This window comes from Aquarana catesbeiana, linkage group LG12, assembly GCF_042186555.1.
Source record: "Aquarana catesbeiana isolate 2022-GZ linkage group LG12, ASM4218655v1, whole genome shotgun sequence".
NCBI lineage: Eukaryota > Metazoa > Chordata > Amphibia > Anura > Ranidae > Aquarana > Aquarana catesbeiana.
In genome coordinates this window covers 145246535-145266755 of record NC_133335.1, presented here as the reverse complement: position 1 = coordinate 145266755, position 20221 = coordinate 145246535, and the positions used below count along the sequence as shown (strand labels likewise).

Genomic DNA, 20221 nt, shown 5'->3' with positions numbered 1-20221 from the left:
TAATTTTCCTGTTGCAGATTAAATAAAATATTACAGCATCTCTCAGAAGCTGGATTTCTGGTGAGCCGGACACATTTTGATCCAACAGGAATCCGAACAAATGCTCCATTGGCAACAATTAAAGCAGTTCTTGAGAAGAACAGCTCTCTCTCCCACACTTCACAGTCTAGTAGCTGCAAAGATACCCCAGAGGCCATAACAGAAGAATCACACACTGAAGAGATGGCCTCTGTGTCTGATGTGAAATAGCATCCACATGTTTGAGGAAAAAATCCTTTATCCTTTTAGACAGTTTGCACACGTAAGACTACGTGATGCAACTTTCATACTTGCTCTTGTTGCTGGTTTTTATTTACTGTTATCCAACAAAGCTGACAATAAAAAAAGATTTGTTTAAAAATCAGATCGATTGCTTAATTTTCTGATACATATTGTGTGTGTGTGTGTGTGCTAGAAAAATATCACTGGGTACAAGACAGCACTTCAGCACTAGAAAAGTCATCATAATTTGAGTTGACCTCTAGGAATTGTCTGGAGAAGTGACATTGATGTATTATTCTACAAGTGTACGCTCTACTAAGGTGAATCAAATCACTATATTTTGAGCAACAATTCTGGTGTATATAAAATTTTTGCTCACTATGAGATAAACATCCAATAAATTTTTGCCTTAAAATAACTTGTGCAGTATTTTAGTTTTAAAAGTAGTCAATTTAAACAAGTGTTTAAAATATTTGTTTTGTGCTATCTAACACTTTAATTTATTAAATTTTATCACCATTTATTTTTCAAGGGCTAACACTGGACCATGAGATTGGTCTGTGAATGCAGGTGCACAGAAATATTGTGACACTTTTAAAACTTTCTAGTTAACTATTAATGCCTGTGCTACATGTTGAAACTAAAAGACACTTTGTGTTTTTAGTTAGCTGCTGTTATACTGTGTTATATACAAAAATGAACAGCGCTGCCTATATATCACATATAAGTGCAAAACTACCACATAAAAAAACACAAGTACTACACTTGGATCAAAATAAACAGTCACCAGCCTGTAAAACACAGAAGTTGCCCTGCAAGATGGTTGCCACACACTTCCTGTTCCAGGATGACAAAACACAGAAACACTCACAAGGAGTGTAATTCCTCTAATGGGACTTTGAGGAGGGTCACTCAAATTGGAAGTACAAAAGTAGGAAGAATATTTAAATCAATAATATTTATTGAAAAGATTAAAAAAGAGTCACCATGACCTGATAATTATGCAAAATCAAAATGGATACACATAATTGAATACAGGGAGATTGTGAACACAGGACAATAACCAATTCTATTGAGAAAATTCATATACAACAATAGATGAGATGACCCAACGTTTCGAGGTATAATAGGTGGACCTCTTCTTCAGGGGTATCCGCTATGGTCACAATGGATTTTTACATCTAAAAGGTTATCAGACAGAACAGGAATAAATAAACAGAAAACAGACATATTCATAGGCATATACTCTAAGTAAAAACGTGTGCATAGCATAGCCTAAATAATGTGATATAATACTTCATTGAATTGGACTAACATGTATGTATAAGTACTAACCACTTGTGTTGACAATGCATTTTCCAGGACATCCCCAGTATCCAATAGGAAGAGACCGATCAGCCACAGCTTCACAGAGGCCTTAGAACAGGGAGGCAGGAGGAGAGAGGAAGAGACGTAGAGGGAACACCTAAACCAGGTGCTAGATCCCCAGAGTAGGCTAGAAGACCCCAGTAGGTGCAGCAACTCCACAAAGGGCACCGCCAAACAAAAATGCATCCACCTCTCACAGGGGGGGACAGACCAAAGTCAGTTCCAATAAGCTGGCTGGTCGTCTCACCCGGCCACTAGAATGTAAATAAAATAAATCAAATAAAATAAAATTGATCAGAAGCTTGTTCTATGTGGGGGAGACCTAATATTATTTAATCATTGTGAAAATCTCAAGACAAACAAACATACCCCAAGACTTGACTTATAATATATGGGACCACAGATTCCAAAGCCGTAAGGACAGATCAATATTGTCAATCCAGGAGTGTTACTAAGGGTAGTATAACTTCCCTACGGAGTGTCCAAGATAGGTAGTCTGGAAGCATAAAAATAAGAAAGTGAATACATAAACAACTCATGATCCCAAGGTATGAAGCAATGAAACGTCTCCACCACAAATGCAAAAATGCTTACCAAGCAGACTGTCAGTCCTCAGCGTGATGTGACAAGTAGCATTGCTATGGGACATCCCACCAAGTAATCACTTGAGGCTCTGTGTCCTATGATGTACGATAAAGAAAATAGGATTTTTAAAACAGCTTACCTGTAAAATCCTTTTCTTGGAGTACATCATAGGACACAGAGCTCCCACCCCTCTGTTTTATGGGGTGAGAGTATATTGCTTGGCTACAAAAACTGAAGACTCCTGGAAGGAGGAGGGGTTATATAGGGGAGTCAACTTCCTGTATTGGTTATACCAGTGTCAACACCTGAAGGTAGGCCCAAAACCCACCAAGTAATTACTTGAGGCTCTGTGTCCTATGATGTACTCCAAGAAAAGGATTTTACAGGTAAGCTGTTTTAAAAATCCTATTTTTTGTCCATTCTTCCACACAGTCTTAAAATCTTGAATGTTCCGTGGAACTCTTCTATGAACTCTGATCTTGAGTTCTTTCCATAGATTTTCTATTGGCTGGGCCATTCTAGCAGCTTTATTTTCTTTCTCTGAAACCAATTTAGAATTTCCTTGGCTTTGTGTTTGGGATCATTGTCTTGCAGTAATGTCCATCCTCCTTTCATCTTCATTATCCTGGTAGATGGATGCAGATTTTTATTAAGAATGTCTTGGTACATTTTTCTATTCATCCTTCCTTCAATGAAGTTTGCCAGTACTGTATGCTGAAAAATAGCGCCACACCATGTTGTTCTCACCTCCAACTTTCACTGTTGGTATGATAGTTACATAGTTAGTCAGGTTGAAAAAAGACACAAGTCCATCCAGTCCAACCATAAAAAAACACTAACTATGTAACTATGTAACATGCTTTTTCTTCAGCAATGGAGTCTTGTGTGGTGAGCGTGCATACAGGCCATAGCGATTGATTGCATTACTTATTGTTTTCTTTGAAACAATTATACCTGCTAATTCCAGGTCTTTCTGAAACTCTCCACAAGTGTTCCTTGGCTCTTGGACAACTTTCTTTTCACTCCTCTGTTAGAAACCTTGCGAGGAGCACCTGGTCGTGGCCAACAGTGCTCACTGGAACATTCAGAAGTTTGGAAATCCTTCTGTAATCAATGCCATCAGTATGTTTTGCGACAATAAGGTTGTGAAGGTCTTGAAAGAGCTCTTTGCTTTTACCCATCAAGAGATGTTTGTGTGACGCCTTGATAATGAGACACATTTATTTAGGTCATTAGCTGAGACTGAACCAGCTGATCTTAATTTGCCCTGACAAAAGAATTGCTTTCTAATTACTAATTAGATTTCAGCTGGTGTCTTGGCTTTCCATGCTTTTTTTGCACCTTCCTTTCTTCGTGTGTTCAATACTTTATCCCTGTGTCATTCCATTTTATTATACAAAACTTAATTTCTGAACTTATTTGATACAACCTTTAGAAATATATTTACCTAGAAAAATGGTGACACGTTGAATACTTATGTTACCTGCTGTATAAGGTTACAGCTATTTGTTCAGTTTGAGTTTTCTTGGGATCAAAGGCTTCAAAAATACATTCATTAAGAAATAACTTAGGTGGACCAGGGACTTGTCCTTTTGGGTACAAGGTACTATTGGCTGTGGTCCCACCTTAACCACTTAAGCCCCGGACCATTTTGCTGGCCAAAGACCAGAGCACTTTTTGTGATTCAGCACTGCGTCGCTTTAACTGAATTGTGCGTGGTCATGCGACGTGGCTCCCAAACAAAATTGACGTCCTTTTTTTTCCCACAAATAGAGCTTTCTTTTGGTGGTATTTGATCACACCTGAGGTTTTTATTTTTTGCGCTATAAACAAAAAAAGAGCGCCAATTTTGAAAAAAACGCATTATTTTTTACATTTTGCTATAATAAATATCCCCCAAAAATATATAAAAAAACATTTTTTTCCCCTCAGTTTAGGACTATACGTATTCTACATATTTTTGGTAAACAAAAAAAAAAAATCGCAATAAGCGTTTATTGATTGGTTTGCTCAAAAGTTATAGCGTTTACAAAATAGGGGTTAGTTTTATGGGATTTTTATTAATTTTTTTTTTTTTTACTAGTAATGGCGGCGATCAGCGATTTTTATCGTGACTGCGACATGGCGGACACATCGGACATTTTTTACACATTTTTGGGACCATTGTCATTTATACAGCAATCAGTGCTATACAAATGCACTGATTCCTGTGTAAATGACACTGGCAGTGAAGGGGTTAACCACTAGGGGGCAGTGTAAGGGTTAAGTATGTCCTGGGGAATGTTTCTAACCGTGGGGGGGCATGGCTACATGTGACACGTCACTGATCTCTGCTCCCGATCACAGGGTGCAGAGATCAGTGACACTGTCACTAGGCAGAACGGAGATGCTTGTTTACATTAGCATCTCCCCCTTCTTCCTCTCCGTGAGACGATCGCGGGTATTCCCGCGGCGATCAGGTCCGCGGGACCCGCGACCCGACTCACGGAGGTCCAGGCCGGCGCACACACGATGGCACGGCGGCAAATTTAAAGGGATGTACAGGTACGCCCATTTGCCCTGGCGTGCCATTCTGCCGACGTACATTGGCGTGCGCCGGTCAGGAAACGCTTAAAAGATTTATCACTATGTCTTAGCTGTTGTGGAGGAAGAGGTGGAAATCCAGGATTATTCATATTGATTATTAATCTTGTTTCCATGACAGCCAAAATCCCACTTGTTACTGTAAGTAGGTTCTGTTTAAACACTGAGCTCATGGTGGGCTGGGGTTTTCAATTTTCTGTGTGTACCCTGCCCTGACTAATGGGAGGAGCAGTCTTACTTTATTACAGGGCACTGCCCTTCCTACCCAGGTCAGCTTTCAGCACTGATAGGGAAATTGGAATAGCCATTTTATATATAAAAACATTTTATTTCTGATTAAACAGCTATATTAGATGTGTATTTTGTCAGAAGCCGTATTGTGTAACAGCTGTATTACTTGTGGTAAAATGCATCTCCCAGCTGTGAAGATTGACATCTTTTCCCCAAAGAGCCACTGGAAGTGACAAGCCTATGTGAACAACTATTCACATTTCAATGAGTTTTACCAAACATTGGATAGTTTGGTCCTACTCATTGTAAAACATATAAATTGTATTAGATGTCCCAAACTGAGCAATATTACATCCAACATTATGTATTGTGCTGTTCTACCTACATACTTGTATAATAAATATAGTGCTTTGGATAAGTATTCATCATACCCCTTGAAATTTTTGAAATTTTGTCACATTACAACCAAAAACGTTAATATTGGGATTTTATGTGATAGACCAACACAAAGTGACAGATAATTGTGAAGTGGAAGGTAAATGATAAATGGTTTTCAAATTTTTTACAAATATCTGAAAAGTGTGGCGTGCATTTTGTATTCAGCCCCCTGAGGCAATACTTTTGTAGAACCACATTTTACTGCAATTACAGCTGCAAGTCTTTTTGGGTATGTCTCTACCAGCTTTGCACATGTAGAGAGTGAAATGTTTGCCCATTCTTTTTTGCAAAATCGCTCAAGCTCTGTCAGATTGAATGGAGAGCGTCTGTGAACAGCAATTTTCAAGTCTTGCCACAGGTTCTCAATTGGATTTAGGTTGGGACTTTGACTGGGCCATTCTAACACATGAATATGCTTTGCTCTAAACCTTTCCATTGTAGCTCTGGCTGTATGTTTAGGGTCGTTGTTCTGTTGGAAGTGAACCTCTGCCCCAGTCTCAAGTCTTTTGCAAGAATTAGCTTCAGTCCGCGAACTCCGCTTTGGAACACAAGCCGCGGCCATCTTCCCTGCTCTGACACATGGTCGTGACTTCCTGTAGGTGAGATCGCGGTCACAGAGAGACACTGAAAGTGTACTGTGAAGACACTTAGTGTTGAAGGTTTTTAGCAGTGATGCCATAAAATCTATTATTGAAAAATGGAATGAATGCCATGATTTTTTTGAGCACCACCACCCTAACATAACTAACGAACCGAGTGTTAAATCTGATGAACGATAACGTGGTCTCTCATTTCCGGCAGGGTTATGCAGCGCAGGAAAAGACACGTGACATTGGACAGATTTTTCACCAAAACTGAGCCTGCGGCTAAGAGACAGAGAGGAACCCCTGAAGGAGATCTCCCCAATGTCCTTATGGAGGGGGACTGTCCCTCTAAACAATAACTGCCTCCATGCCAGAAGTCGTCTCAAGCAAGTTTAGTGTTTTCTCTCTTCATACTGTACTTTGTTTCATATTTCTGTGGTTCAAAAACAAAAAAAAAGTTCAGGACGGATTAACCTAATTTTCATTGAACCCTATGGGAAAATTTGCATCGTTTCGTGACCAGAGTAGTTTCACAAATTTAAGTTTGTGAACCAAGGTATTACTGTATTTGGCTCTATCTATCTTCCCATCAACTCTGATCAGCTTCCATGTTCCTGCTGAAGAAAAGCATCCCCACAACATGATGCTGCCACCACTGTGTTTTACGGTGGGGATGGTGTTTTCGGGATGATGTGCAGTGTTAAGTTTTCCACCACATAGCGTTTTGCTTTTAGGCCAAAAAGTTCAATTTTGGTCTCATCTGACCAGAGCACCTTCTTCCACATGTTTGCTGTGTGCCCCACATGGCTTCTCGCAAACGGGACTCGTGGCTTTCTTTCGGCTTTCCCCTTGCCACTCTTCTATAAAGGCCAATTTGGGGAGTGCACAACTGATAGTTATCCTGTGGACAGATTCTCCCACCTGAGCTGTGGATCTCTGAAGCTCCTCCATAGTCACCATGGGACTCTTGGCTGCTTCTCTGAATAATGCTTTCCTTGCCCAGCCTGTCAATTTAGGTGGACAGTCCTGTCTTGGTAGGTTTGCAGTCGTGCTATACTCTTTCCATTTTTTGGATGATGGATTGTAACAGTGCTCCATGAGATGTTCAAAGCTTGGGATTTTTTTTTTATAACCTAACCCTGCTTTAAACTTCTCCACAACTTTATCCCTGACCTGTCTGGTGTGTTCCTTGGCCTTCATGATGCTGTTTGTTCACTAAGGTTCTCTAACAAACCTCCGAGGGCTCCACAGAACAGCTGTATTTATACTGAGATTAAAGTACACACAAATGGTCTCTATTTACTAATTAGGTGACTTCTGAAGGCAATTGGTTCCACTAGATTCTAGTTAAGGGGGCTGAATACAAATGCATGCCATGCTTCAAATATTTATTTGTAAAAATGTTTGAAAACCATGTATCACTTTCCTTCCACTTCACAGTTATTTGCCACTTTGTGTTGGTCTATCACAGGGGTCTCCAAACTGCGGCCCTTTGCTTGTTTTTATCCGGCCCTTGGGGCATTAATCCTTCTACTGATACAAGACACTATTCTGCCATCGAACACCAACAATGGAGCACTATTGCTCCCACTGACACTAATAGGGCACTATTCCTCCTTATGATACCAACGATGGGGCACTATTCCTCTAACCTAATACCAAATGTGGTTTACTCTTACTGATGCCAGAAAAATGTACACCCCCGCTGGCCACGATCTGGCCCTCCTGAGGTCTGAAGGAAAAAGAATATTAATGAAACCAATTTGTTATGTTAATGAAACCAATATGTTTTGTGATTTTTTTTTTTTTTTTTTTCCTACAACTTGGTCCTTCGAGCTGCGCCGTCACACTTTGAATGACAATTGCGTGGTCATGCAACACTGCACTCATGAGACATTTTTATTTATTTTTTTTTCCCCCACACAAATAGCTTTCTTTTGGTGGAAATTTGATCACCACTGGGTTTTTTTATTTTTTGCTAAATAAACAAAAAAAGACAATTTAAAAAAAAAATGTTTTTCTTTGAAAATGTTTAAAACAGAAACAAATAATCTTTCTTATTAAAAAAAATATTCTGCCACATTTCCTTAGTGAAAATAATCCAAATCAGTGGATGGCATCACAATTCTCAGTGTTATACTGTATAACACAGGAGCGTGACGCCGTCCAGCCTAAACCTTAAAAAAAAAAAAAAAAAAGCCTATTGGGTGCAATGCGTGAGGTTGGCGGTGATGTAATCCCGCTGGGTGGAGCTGCGGACGCCATGCAGTATTCATGTGACATGCTGTTTTTTCACTTCTAAAATGTGAGCTTCTTTACGATTTTAACAAAAATTTGTTAAAGCGATCTGCATGTTTAGGTGGTCTTCTTGCTATATATAATTATATATATATATATAAAATATGTCACACTGGGGAGCTGAAGATCTAGATTGCTGAGCTGGTGGAGCAGTGTCTATATACTATGACCTCTCTAATCTAGTAAGGTCCATTGAAGCAGGTGATGACACCCAAAGGTGGGGTGAAGGCCACTGAGGTGTTTAAGTAAAAAGTTAATGGTTTCTGGGATTGGACATTCGCTGGAATCTTCTGATGGACTTTTTCTAATTTATGAATTTACTAGATATGGACTATATTTGATTTATATTGTTCAAACATTTATTGATTTTTACAATTTTTACATATACTAATCAGTGCATATACAATATATAATAAATATATCTATATTAATTTATCTGAGGGATAGCGCTGAACTACTAGTTTTTATATTTATTTTTTGCACTTTGCACAGGTGGGTGTTAGCACTCAAGTGTCAGCTGCTTTCTGCTGTTTATGATTTAGACATTTACATACACTATATACATACAAAAGAGTTGGGGCGCCTGCCTTTACAAGCATATGAACTTTAATGAAATCCCAGTCTCAGTCCATAGGGTCTATATTGAGTTGGCCCACCCTTTGCTGCTATAACTGCTTCAACTCTTGGGAAGTCTGGCCACAAGGTTTAGGAATGTGTCTATAAGAGAATGTTTGACCATTCTTCCAGAAGCGAATTTGTGAGGTCAGGCACTAATGTGGATGAGAAGGTCTGGCTTGCAGTCTCTGCTCTAATTCACTTCAAAGGTGCTCAGGACTGTGTGCAGGCCAGTCAAGTTCCTCCACCCTAAACACGTTCATCCATGTCTTTATGGACCTTGCTTTGTGCACTGGTTCAAATCATTTGGTGGAGGGGGGGGTTATGATGTGGGGTTGTTTTTCAGGGTTTGGGCTTGGCCCCTTAGTTCCAGTGAAGGGAACTCTTAAGGCATCAGCATACTAAGACATTTTGGACAATTTCATGCTGCCAACTTTGTGGAAAGAGTTTGGGGATGGCCCCTTCCTGTTCCAACATGACTGCACACCAGTGCACAAACAAGATATCGGAGAACTGGATAAAGGCATGGAGGATCTCAGCTATGAGGAAAGATTAGAGGAGCTAAATTTATTCTCTCTTGAGAAGGAGATTAAGGGAGGATATGAGCAACCCTGTTTTAATACATAAGTGGTCCATATAGTGAACTTGGAGGTGAGTTATTCACATTAAGGTTAAAGAGGACAAAGGGGTACGCTTTATGTCTAGAGGAAAAGAGATTTAATCTCCCAATACAGAAAGGTTTCTTCACAGTAAGAGCTGCAAAGAATAGACTCCCTTCAGAGGTGGTTCTGGCCAGCTCAGTAGATTGCTTTACAAAAAGGCCCTGATTCTTTACTAAATGTACATGATATAACTGGGTACTAAGATTTATAGGTAAAGTTGATCCAGGGAAAAAATCAGAAAGGCATTTTTTTTCCCCTGCTGTAGCAAAGTGGATCATGCCTTGCTGGAGTTTTTTGCCTTCCTCTATGTATAGGATTGTATGTTTTTTTTTTTTTGTTTTTTTTTGGTTGAACTACAGGAGGTCCCCGAGTTACAAACCTCCGACTTGCGAACGACTCCTACTTACAAACGGGAGGTGGCGTAAAGTTCTGCGCATGCGCTGCCACTTTGACGGCGGGCACATCGGTAAACAGCAACAAGGACGTCTGCACATGCGTGGCTACTTGACAGAACATCGGAAAACTATGTTTCTGCCGTTCTGCGCATGCGATTCCGACTTCCGAACAAATCCGACTTAAGAACAAACAGGCAGTCCCTAACCCGTTCGTAACTCGGGGACTGCCTGTAGATGGACTTTTTTTTTTTTTTATATTTAAACATTAGCGAGGTTTAAAAGATATTATTTGATAAGCGCAGGAGATAATTTACACAGTATCCTTCAAAAGGTGGTGTAGGACCTATTCCCATCAAGTGTCGCAGCATAGAGCTTCAGAGCATTACCCCGATAAGGAAGTAGCCAGAGACAGTTAACACACCAGGCTCCCTAAAGGACTGCAGTGGTCAGAAAAGTGCCCAGCAACAACAATAACTAACCGTACAGGGAGTTAGGTTGATTCCGGACAGTATTTGCCCTTGTGATGGGCATATTCTGTCTACAGGGACAGGCTTACACCAAGAGGTGTATCATGGGGCCTGGGACTGTACACCGCTCTGCGGCTAACACATACAGTACACTGGGGGGTTATTTACTGAAGGCAAATCCACTCTGCACTACAAATGCAGTTGCTGTAAGTCTGAGATGAGGGGAAGCTCTACTGATTTTATCATGTACAAGCACAAATGTTTTTTTTTTTTTCCCCTTGCATGTCCCCCTCAGATCTACAACAACGACTGCAGTTCCAATCTCACTTGCAGTGCAAAGTGGATTTGCCTTTAGTAAATAACACCCCCCCCCCCCCCCCCCGTCCTGGAAAGCGCCACACTTATAGCCCAGTGCACAAAGGTCACATTACAGGCCAGCCAGCATCTTCTTTATGGTAAGGCCTCCAAGCAGCACCAAGGTTTAACAGATTCAGGAATTCTGATTGAGGAAAAATTCTTAGGAAAACAAATGTCAAGCAGCATGGGTTTTCTTCTCTCTGAGAAGAGATGATGTCCATTCAAATACAGCAGCAAGAAACAAAAGCATGTATTAACTAACAGCTTTTTTTTTTTTTTTTTTTTTTTTTTTTTGGCACTTCTACTGTAGATGGCAGTTAAACCCATATGTCTCAGAATTTCTTTTCTGACCCTGTGTGTCCCTTAGTGGATGATTTACAAAAAATGCACTTCTCTCTCTGCATGCAGTTTATTAACCTTGTAGAAGAAATGTATACACCAGAGGTGCTCAGATTTATATAAAATGCTCTCTAGCCCTTAAGATAAGGAATGTATGTTAATTAGATAAACAAGAACTTGATACACAGACTACACAGGTATTAATGTTTTGATTTTAATAAATCATTTTAGCATTACAAGCTGAATTTGTACATCACATTTTAGAGTTTAAAGTGCTTATTCTAAATAATAAACAAAATTCTACTCTACACAGGAACATTTCTGAATAGCATGCAATCTGGACCAAACCAAACAAAATCATTAGGTTTAAAACAAAGTGGGTTTTAAAATAATTTGCTTAAGTGCTGGCTACTTGGAAATGCTGGTCAGCTCTGTAATAAATTGTATGAAGCAAAAATGCCCACGTAATAACAAGGAATTAATAAGTTGACTTGGCTAATAGCCTTCTCAGGTGTCATTTTTCACAGACTAGTTTAATGGGAGGAAGTTACCATAAATCCCATTCCCCACAGCGGTCATTAGTTCCATGAGAACAAATATGGTCAATCTAATATTCTAGCATACAATAGTCTACTTGACTTCTAACACAAATGGTCTGTGAACTTCAGAAATGTGGCAGAGCTTGCATTATTCACACAGCTACACTACAGTATAATGAGCAGTGTCCTGACAGAGTTTAATGTATTGGTAAATGCAGAAAACTATTTTAAAATTTGCTTATGCACAAAAAGAACAACCATTAAACTCCAACAGCAGCATATGAAAAAAGCTAGACCTGCACCAAATGGGCCATTTTGTGCAACAGCAAAACAGACTATAGCAGGGATATGCAATTAGTGGCCCTCCAGCTGTTGCAGAACTACAAGTCCCATGAGGCATTGCAAGACTCAAGCATGACACCCAGAGGCATGATGGGACTTGTAGTTTTGCAACAGCTGGAGGACCGCTAATTGCATATCCCCGGACTATAGGATGGAACCAAACAAGTCAACTCTACATTCCCGACTGTTGCACATTCACTCATTTGTAGTGTATAAATGGTCTGTGTAGGGGTACATAAATCAATCTTTTTGCCCACCAAAAGAAAAACAAGAATATTGTAATATCCATCCGTAAAATGTAAATATACTTTTTACTAAGCATATTATATATCATAAAATAATACCAATGCATATGACTGTTATCCATGCTGAAAATGCAGTTTCTGTAGCTATGCATACAGTTCTTGTACAACCACTTCTATTACTTGTATACCGAAAATCCAAATTGCTGGTTATATTTGTAAACTGGTTAGACTTAGTCACGCATTAAAGGTTGGTCCAGTTGTAGTCGAGTTGGGCAGGCTGACTAATATAATTCACATAGTGAAAGTACATGTATGTTCGATCTGTGAGAATGACACAAAGAAAAAAGAACCACAAAGATTAGGCTATTTCCTACGCTGGACTGTTTTTCGTCAATTTAAAATGTCTGATTTGTCTACTAAATGGCCTAGTATCAAAGAAAATTCTTATATTTCATACCATCAAGTGGCCAAATGTGGCATTTTCGGTTTTAAATCAGTGAAAAACATTTATCTATCTATCTATATATATATATATATATATATATATATATATATATATATATACTAATGGTTAACAATATTGCCCCGTACACACGGTCGGACATTCCGACAACAAGATCCTAGGATTTTTCCAACGGATGTTGGCTCAAACTTGTCTTGCATACACATGGTCACACAAAGTTGTCGGAAAATCCGATCATTCTGAACGCGGTGACGTAAAACACGTACGTTGGGACTATAAACGGGGCAGTAGCCAATAGCTTTCATCTCTTTAATTATTCTGAGCATGCATGGCACTTTCTGCGTCGGATTTGTGTACACATGATCGGAAATTCCGACAAACTTTGTGTGTGGGAAAATCCATTGGAAAATGTGTGATGGAGCCCACACACAGTCGGAATTTCCGACAACAAGGTGCTATCACACATTTTCCGTCGGAAAATCCGACCGTGTGTATGGGGCATAAGACTTAAAATTTGTATTAAAGGAGAATTCCAGTCACAGCTTGTTTTGGCTGCATGTACTTCTATGGATCACAGTGTAGCCCTCTCTGTACAAGATAAGCTGGTCGTTAGACTGGTTTCCGTGAAACGGTCCTATTATAAAACCAGCATTTGAGCAGCCTGCTCCGTGTAGTCTGACTCTGATTTTTTTTTTTAGTTCAGCCCACTAGTTGAACGAAAAAAAACACTTAGCCTGTACCCAGCTTTAGTGTAATGTGAAAATTTCCGGTCTGTACAAAAGGTTCAAAATTGTACACAGAATTTGTTAAAAATCATTGCTAACTTTTTTACATTATTGCTGGTTTGTTAGCAAAATACATATTACTGAGATCTGAACTGGCCTGGGTACAGTATATGCTTATTATCAAAGTATTTTTAGTTTGTTTTGGAAAGGGGCACTTTAAAGCCTAAGTGCAGTAAAAAATAAATAAGCACAAGGCACATAACAGTCAGTAACGTGTCTCCTGTGTTGATATATTTATCACTGTTAGCTGAAATTCTCCTCCATTGATACTTCTCTACCCTCATAGTCTTCTGTTACAGTGGGAGCTTAACTGAACTGAAGGAGCAGTGACAAGCACACAATGGAAGTGCCTGACTAGGCCCGCCCTTTTCGCCATTCATAGAAGCCATAACTAAAGCTTCTGTGAATGAAAAGCGATCTATGAATGGGGGATGATTGAAAGTGCCACCCTAACAATTTATAGATCACCTTTCATTTACAGACGCAGTAGTACAGCCTCTATGACTGGTATAGCTGGGCACTCTTGAAGAGTGCCTGTCACTTCTATGTCAGTTCTATGAACCCCCCCACTGCAGCGGAAGATTGCAGTGGCAAGGGGTCATCAATAGAAGAGTATTTCAGCTACCAGAAGAGACATCAGGACAAGGGACAGCTCCTACTGACTGTAAGTAATGGGCCGAGTGCTGCTTTTATTCATTTTTTTGACTGTACTTCGGTTTTAAAATTGTGTCATTTGGGGCATTATTCCATAAACAAATGGATAAAGTAAGCTCAACATCTAGATATTGCCTACTCCTAAAATACTCCCTACTAAATCTGGTCACATTAGCTGATGACATTATGTATAGATCAAAGAAAAAACAATCCACCGATTTAAGAAAAAAAAAAGATGCTCTAACAGCCAGTTCAAATAAAGACTACACTAAAATGAAATCTGATTGGTCACTATAATTTGCAAATCACTGCTTGTACTGCTTTACTAAATAGCCTAAATTCAGATAATAAAAGAAATCTCTGGCAAACCACTTACTATACAGCTGAAATACACATGTATCCACGGTTTTAGTTGCTGGAGTACTTGCAGTTTAGATCAGCAATTATTGTGATTTATACCCATTTTCTACATTGCACAGACAGTTACACACACTCTTCACTCAATTGGGAGGGCACCTCTTACTCGTATAGTAGGGGAAAAAAAAAACAGCATCTGCAATGCATGTACTATAAAACCATAATGACTGCAGCACACAATGTAGAAAGAAATCTGTATTTTTTCACATTAAAAGCAACAGCAGCAAATGACTGTAAACCCTTCACTGCTCATGAGCCGAACACCTGGAAGGTCAAAACTTGTTTGCTGCCATTTGTGTTAATGCTGTGACCAAATAAAGAGATATGTTGTGCTGACTGTTACGCTTTGTTATTTTGGCACACAGTTCCTCCTGATCAGTTTCTATGTCGGCTCTTAAGTGCCGGTTCACACAGGGGCGGCACGACTTGCAGGTCGCCTCACCGCCGCCTGAAGTCACCCCAAAAATGCTACAGGAACATTTTTCTAAGTCGGAGCGACTTGCGTCGCTCCTATTAGAACGGTTCCGTAGTACAGAACGGGAGGCGACTTGTCAGGTGGCTAGGTCGCCTGACAAGTCGCCCCTGTGTGAACCGGCACTAACTGTACAGTGAATCAGATTTGTCCTATGAGCATGGAGATGTAGGCAGCAGTAAAGCTGACACAAGGAGCAGGAGAGATATCTTACTGACTAGCATGGGTCTGTGAAAATCCAAAGAATGCCTGACCAAAATGACAGCCATAACAAACCTGTGTATGTATCCGTTAGCTTAGAGATTCACTTTAAGGCCTCATGCACCCTGGATGTTTTTACAGTAGCTGTTTTTGGCTTCAGATGTTTTTTTTCTACAGTCAATAAACTCCCCATCATGTTATCCTATGTGTCCATGCACACATAGGCTGTTATCAGCAGTTTTTGGCTGGGGTGTTTTTTGGCTTTAAAAAAACAAACAAACTAGTGGGTTCTGAGAGGTGTTTTTCAGCTGTAAAAACACTCTTAGGTCAATAAAAGCTCAAAAACATGGCTCACCAGCGTTTTTTAACAATTGGAAAAGAAAAACGCTAACGCGGAAAAACACTAAAAAACTCTATTGCAAAAATGTTTTAAAAACTCACTGCAAAGCTACTGGCGTTTTTATAAAGTTATTTTAACGTTCAGTGTGCATGAGGCTTAAATATTAACTACATTTTGGAGAGATTCACTCTGTATGAACACTGTAATAAACAATTCCCTAGATATAATAATCCTGTCAGCACTGAATAAACGCCACCTCCTGTGTGGAAGGAACCCCACGGTGCCTATACTTACCTTTCCTGTTTGTGTCTGCCAACCCCTTTCCAGATCCACTTGCAGTCTGATATACACTCAATCCTTCAACTGAAAGGCCTGGATCAAGGGGTTAACTGTGTTCCCTGGGTGTGTTCTAACTGTAGGAGGGATGGGACTGACTAGGGGAGGAAAGAGATCAGTGTTAATACTTAGTCTAAACACACGATCTGTCTCCTCTCCCCTGAGAGAACCGGGATTTGTGTGTACATAAAACTGCATTGTGGGAGAGCAGAAGCAGTACCAGGATTTACACCAAGCTTGGTGTGGCAGACAACGGCAGGGAAGGTAAGTAACAGCACCACATGGTGCCTTCCACATTGCGGCAATCGTGATTTATGATATTTAAACACATATGTCCAAGCATATTTTCCTATGCAAAAGTTCTGAATTCTGCAAGATAGCGTACATGCATCTGAATGTCCTTTTCATCATGTGCACTATATACGGTATTAGCAGAGTTCAGGCCCAAACTAATGAACACTACCAGAACCTCCAGTAAACAATCTTTGTTACATTGTTCAGGAACAGAAGGATCCACCTCTATGCAGGACATTTAATGCTAAATAAATTATTCTATACTTATTACTTAGCTTAGCTAGTGGTGGTGTTTTTTTTTTTTTTTTTTTCAGCTAAACGCAAGCCTTAGGGCAAAGCTCTTCTAAACCCAGGTAATTAAAAATAAGCATAAGGTACCTAAACAGAGGTTACCTTTATCATATGTTCAGCTTGAATTGCCCAAATCTGTGACATGTATTTTTTTAAATGACTATCAGGTACATGTGACATTAAAAAAAAAAAAAATCTTTACTCAAATTTGAAATCTTTGGGAGAAGTATATTTAAACATAAATCAGAGAACAACACCTTTCAGAACATAAAGATCTGGACACATCACTTCTCCAGAAGCCTTCTTTTTGGACTACTAGCAAAGGTAACCAAAGTGTAGATGCTCACCCTAAACTCTGTTACTCAATCACATCACAAAGCAGGCAATGCCACTGCAAACCTATTGTAAACTCGTGTGCAGCAAACCAATATAAAGACAGATTCCATAACACTATTGAAATTAGATGTATAAACTACATTTTATATAATGGTTGTTTTTATGAATACAGTATATTTTGAAAACTTTACCCACGGCCTAATGTCAAATTTAAAAGAGCACGTCCTATGTGTTGCACTTGTCTGAAACTTGCATTCTTAACAGTTTTCCTCAGATCTTTTGTGTTCTATGACTGGCAACAATGGGTTTCAAGAAATGTCCTTACTCAAAGAATAAGTAGGCATATGTGAAATTAATTTTCTTATAAAGATGAAGCACAATACCAACTGCTAGTTCCTTTTAGCACATAAAGAAATGTTATCTGCTCATAAAGGATCTAAGATTTTTCGTCTCTAATCGGCCTTAGGTAAGCAGAAGTCAATCACTGAATGTGTAGTGAACAGACTGTTTGGCACTGCACAAATATTTTGAATCTTTAGACCAGATCGAGATATTTTGCAGATAGCCTGTCAATCTTTCATGAGCCAAGCCAGGAAGGATGATATAAAATAGAAACACTTGGACACAAAAATATACAGAAGAACTAAAACGTAAACAAAAAAGGGTAAATTACACTCTGCCCATGTCTGGTCTCTACTTTGAAACCATAATGACCTCTGCTTCCCCTTTACTTCAGTAGCGGACAGAATACCAGTCATTATCATTAATCTGGATAAGTTCAGTGACCACATCCATGAGGTTGCAGTTATGTTTTCGCAGAAGTCGCTGGTTGAGTTGTCGGTTGCAGAATCCCATCTCTATAAGCACAGCCATCATGGCTTCAAATTGATCCTCTGAGCATGGAGGCTGAAAGAAAAGAATGAACGCATTACACAATTGTACTGAAAGTATATATTTTAAAATTCATAGTCTTCATCCTATGCTATATCTGTTTATAAAGAAAGAAGCCAAGTCCATTTGTGAATTAGAACCCTAGGAATATGTGACAGTAGCCCAGCCCCATCCCCTCTTCTTTCTGTGCTGTTCCCCTCACCCATATTGTGTGCACCACTCTCCTCTCTGTACGACTTTGGGTGATATGGGGGGGTTGGTTAGCTTATAGGTGGTGAGTGTAGGTTACCTCTCTTGGCTGGAGCACAACGCTGCCATCACACAGAGACTATATCCAAATGACAGCAACCGCTCTGAGCCACTCTCAGACCTAGCTTATAATGACCCTGCACACTCACACAGGCTGCAGGCATCCAGCAACGATTGGACACAGGATTGAAGGTTCCATCCTGCCCAAGACACCTTGGAACCTTCATGCTCCAGGCCCTGATCCAGGATTATAAAACCAAGAGAACACTTACAACACAGTTGGGCCTCACACTGTCACAGCCCCTTTGTGTTCACCCTTCTCCCTGTTAGCAGCTCCTGGGGAATCTCAACTCTCCCCTATGCATGCAGTCCTGGGACTTTCACCCCTCCTTAGGCAAACCCCTGACCTTTAAGAGAAAGCCAGTTATCAAAGACATTTTGGATAAAGCCTGTGATTAAACAGACAGAATGGGGTTGATTTACTAAGAACTAAGAAAAACTGGACAGTGCAAAAACTAGTGCAGCTCTGCATAGAAACTATCAGATCAAAGGTTTTTTTTTTTTTCTTCTTTTTGTCAAAGTTTTATTGAGCAAGCTGTAGTTTATTGGCTACTATGCGCAGCTGCATCAGATTTTGCACTCTCCAGGTTTAGTAATACAACACCAATATCTCTGAATTTATGTACCTATGCTTGTACCAGCATAAGAAAGTAAGCCAGATTACAGCAGATTTTTGATACTGAGCTTTATGAGCTATCAGCATAGTCTTTTCATTCAACACCAGGGCTGCTATCTTTGTAAAAGGTGAGCAACAGGGCTCAGAGAAAGAAAATCTGGAGGGAGAAGTTGATCACATTGGTGTACAAAGCCAATCTAAATTGAAGAGGATTAGTTTGCCCTTCAGCTTGACCTTCATTAAGGCTAGTTTGAGAGTAAGCAGTGGAGGAAAAGTGCACCATTTAATAAAGAACCATAAAAACCCTTAATACTATCTGCCTGAGGTTTTCTGTCCCTTGCAATGAAGCAAGGCAACGTTATGTTTGCTAGAAATGTTATGATATCCATGACCACTGACCAATTTGACTTAAGAACTCACAGATAGTCTTCAGAAACAGAGTTTAATGCCCAAGGCTGAAGGTCCCAAATGGGGAAGTCCAAGACAGCTTTCCAACCTCAAAAAGTAAAACACAGAAATCTCTCTCGGCCCCGCAAAGGATCCTTGCCACTGCAGGGCCGTCTATTTCTGGGGCATCTCTGGAGATGGAATTATGCTTTGCTGTTGTCCGCCTAAATTTTCACTATTAAAGCAGAGTTCCACCAATTCAAAAGTAAGCAGCTACAAAAAGTGTAGCTGCTGACTTTTTTATAAACAGACACTCACCTGTCCAGCGATGCTGGCGCATGATACCTTGCTCCTCTCCCCCTCCGTGGCACCGGAATTGTAACTGTGGGCGCCAAGCCGTGGCTTCACAGCCAGGCGCGAGCCGCGCTGCACTTTATGAGTGGCCAGGCAATCTTCTGGGACCTGTGACGTGTCCAAGAATATTGCAGGGGAGGAGAGGTGAACTTCCTTCCGGCGCCAGAAGAGGAAGTGGGAGCTGGGTGCCTGTCAAAACTGGGTACCCACATTTTCAGGAGGATGAGCGACGTGACGACGTAGCGCTCGTCACGGAGGGAGGGGCCTGAGTGTGTCCGCCGGAGTGTGGAGCGGGTGCTGACCCCGAGCTAGCCGTGGTGGTTCTGGAGGAGGGAAGGGAGAAGGAATCGCCTTGGTCCCGTACATGACATCACCGCCAGCCGACACTGTACCCGCACGTTGCTATGACGCTCGCTCGGATGAAGACAGGAGAGCGGCCGGAGCGTTAGTCGAGCAGGACTGCGGGCGGGGAGCGTGAGTAGTGGGTTTTCCCCTTCCCTCTCCCAGCCCCCCACCCCCTTGGCGTGCAGGCCTCGTCACATCAGAGCTTTTTTTTTTTTTCTGGAGCAATCACTGGAATCCCCTCAATCTACAATCACCAAGGGGTGACTCGGTCTGACAACAGGGTAAGTGGTCCTGTGTGGTCAGGGAGAGGAGGACCTGGAGGAAGCCCCGCGTTGAGGATCCGAGGAACACCAGGACGTGCTGATATAACAGTTCTGAAGGGCAGAAAAAGGAGGTACCCCCATAGAGGATGGTATAGGTT

The 20221-nt window shown here is 40.5% G+C and overlaps 2 protein-coding genes across 6 annotated transcripts in view; one reads left to right on the top strand and one right to left on the bottom strand.

Moving 5' to 3' along the window:
- The window catches only part of TRMT1L (tRNA methyltransferase 1L), a 322764-nt gene extending 322364 nt beyond the window's left edge, over positions 1–400 (top strand). For all 3 annotated transcript variants that reach the window (XM_073608381.1, XM_073608380.1, XM_073608378.1), the window contains one exon: positions 18–400. In XM_073608381.1, coding sequence (XP_073464482.1) covers positions 18–249 — 232 coding nt within the window. In that variant the 3' untranslated portion in view covers positions 250–400. The remainder of the gene's footprint in view (positions 1–17) is intronic.
- Positions 401–15427: 15027 nt separating this feature from the next.
- Positions 15428–20221, bottom strand: part of NBR1 (NBR1 autophagy cargo receptor) — a 222139-nt gene continuing 217345 nt past the window's right edge. For all 3 annotated transcript variants that reach the window (XM_073608374.1, XM_073608375.1, XM_073608376.1), the window contains one exon: positions 15428–17804. In XM_073608374.1, coding sequence (XP_073464475.1) covers positions 17631–17804 — 174 coding nt within the window. In that variant the 3' untranslated portion in view covers positions 15428–17630. The remainder of the gene's footprint in view (positions 17805–20221) is intronic.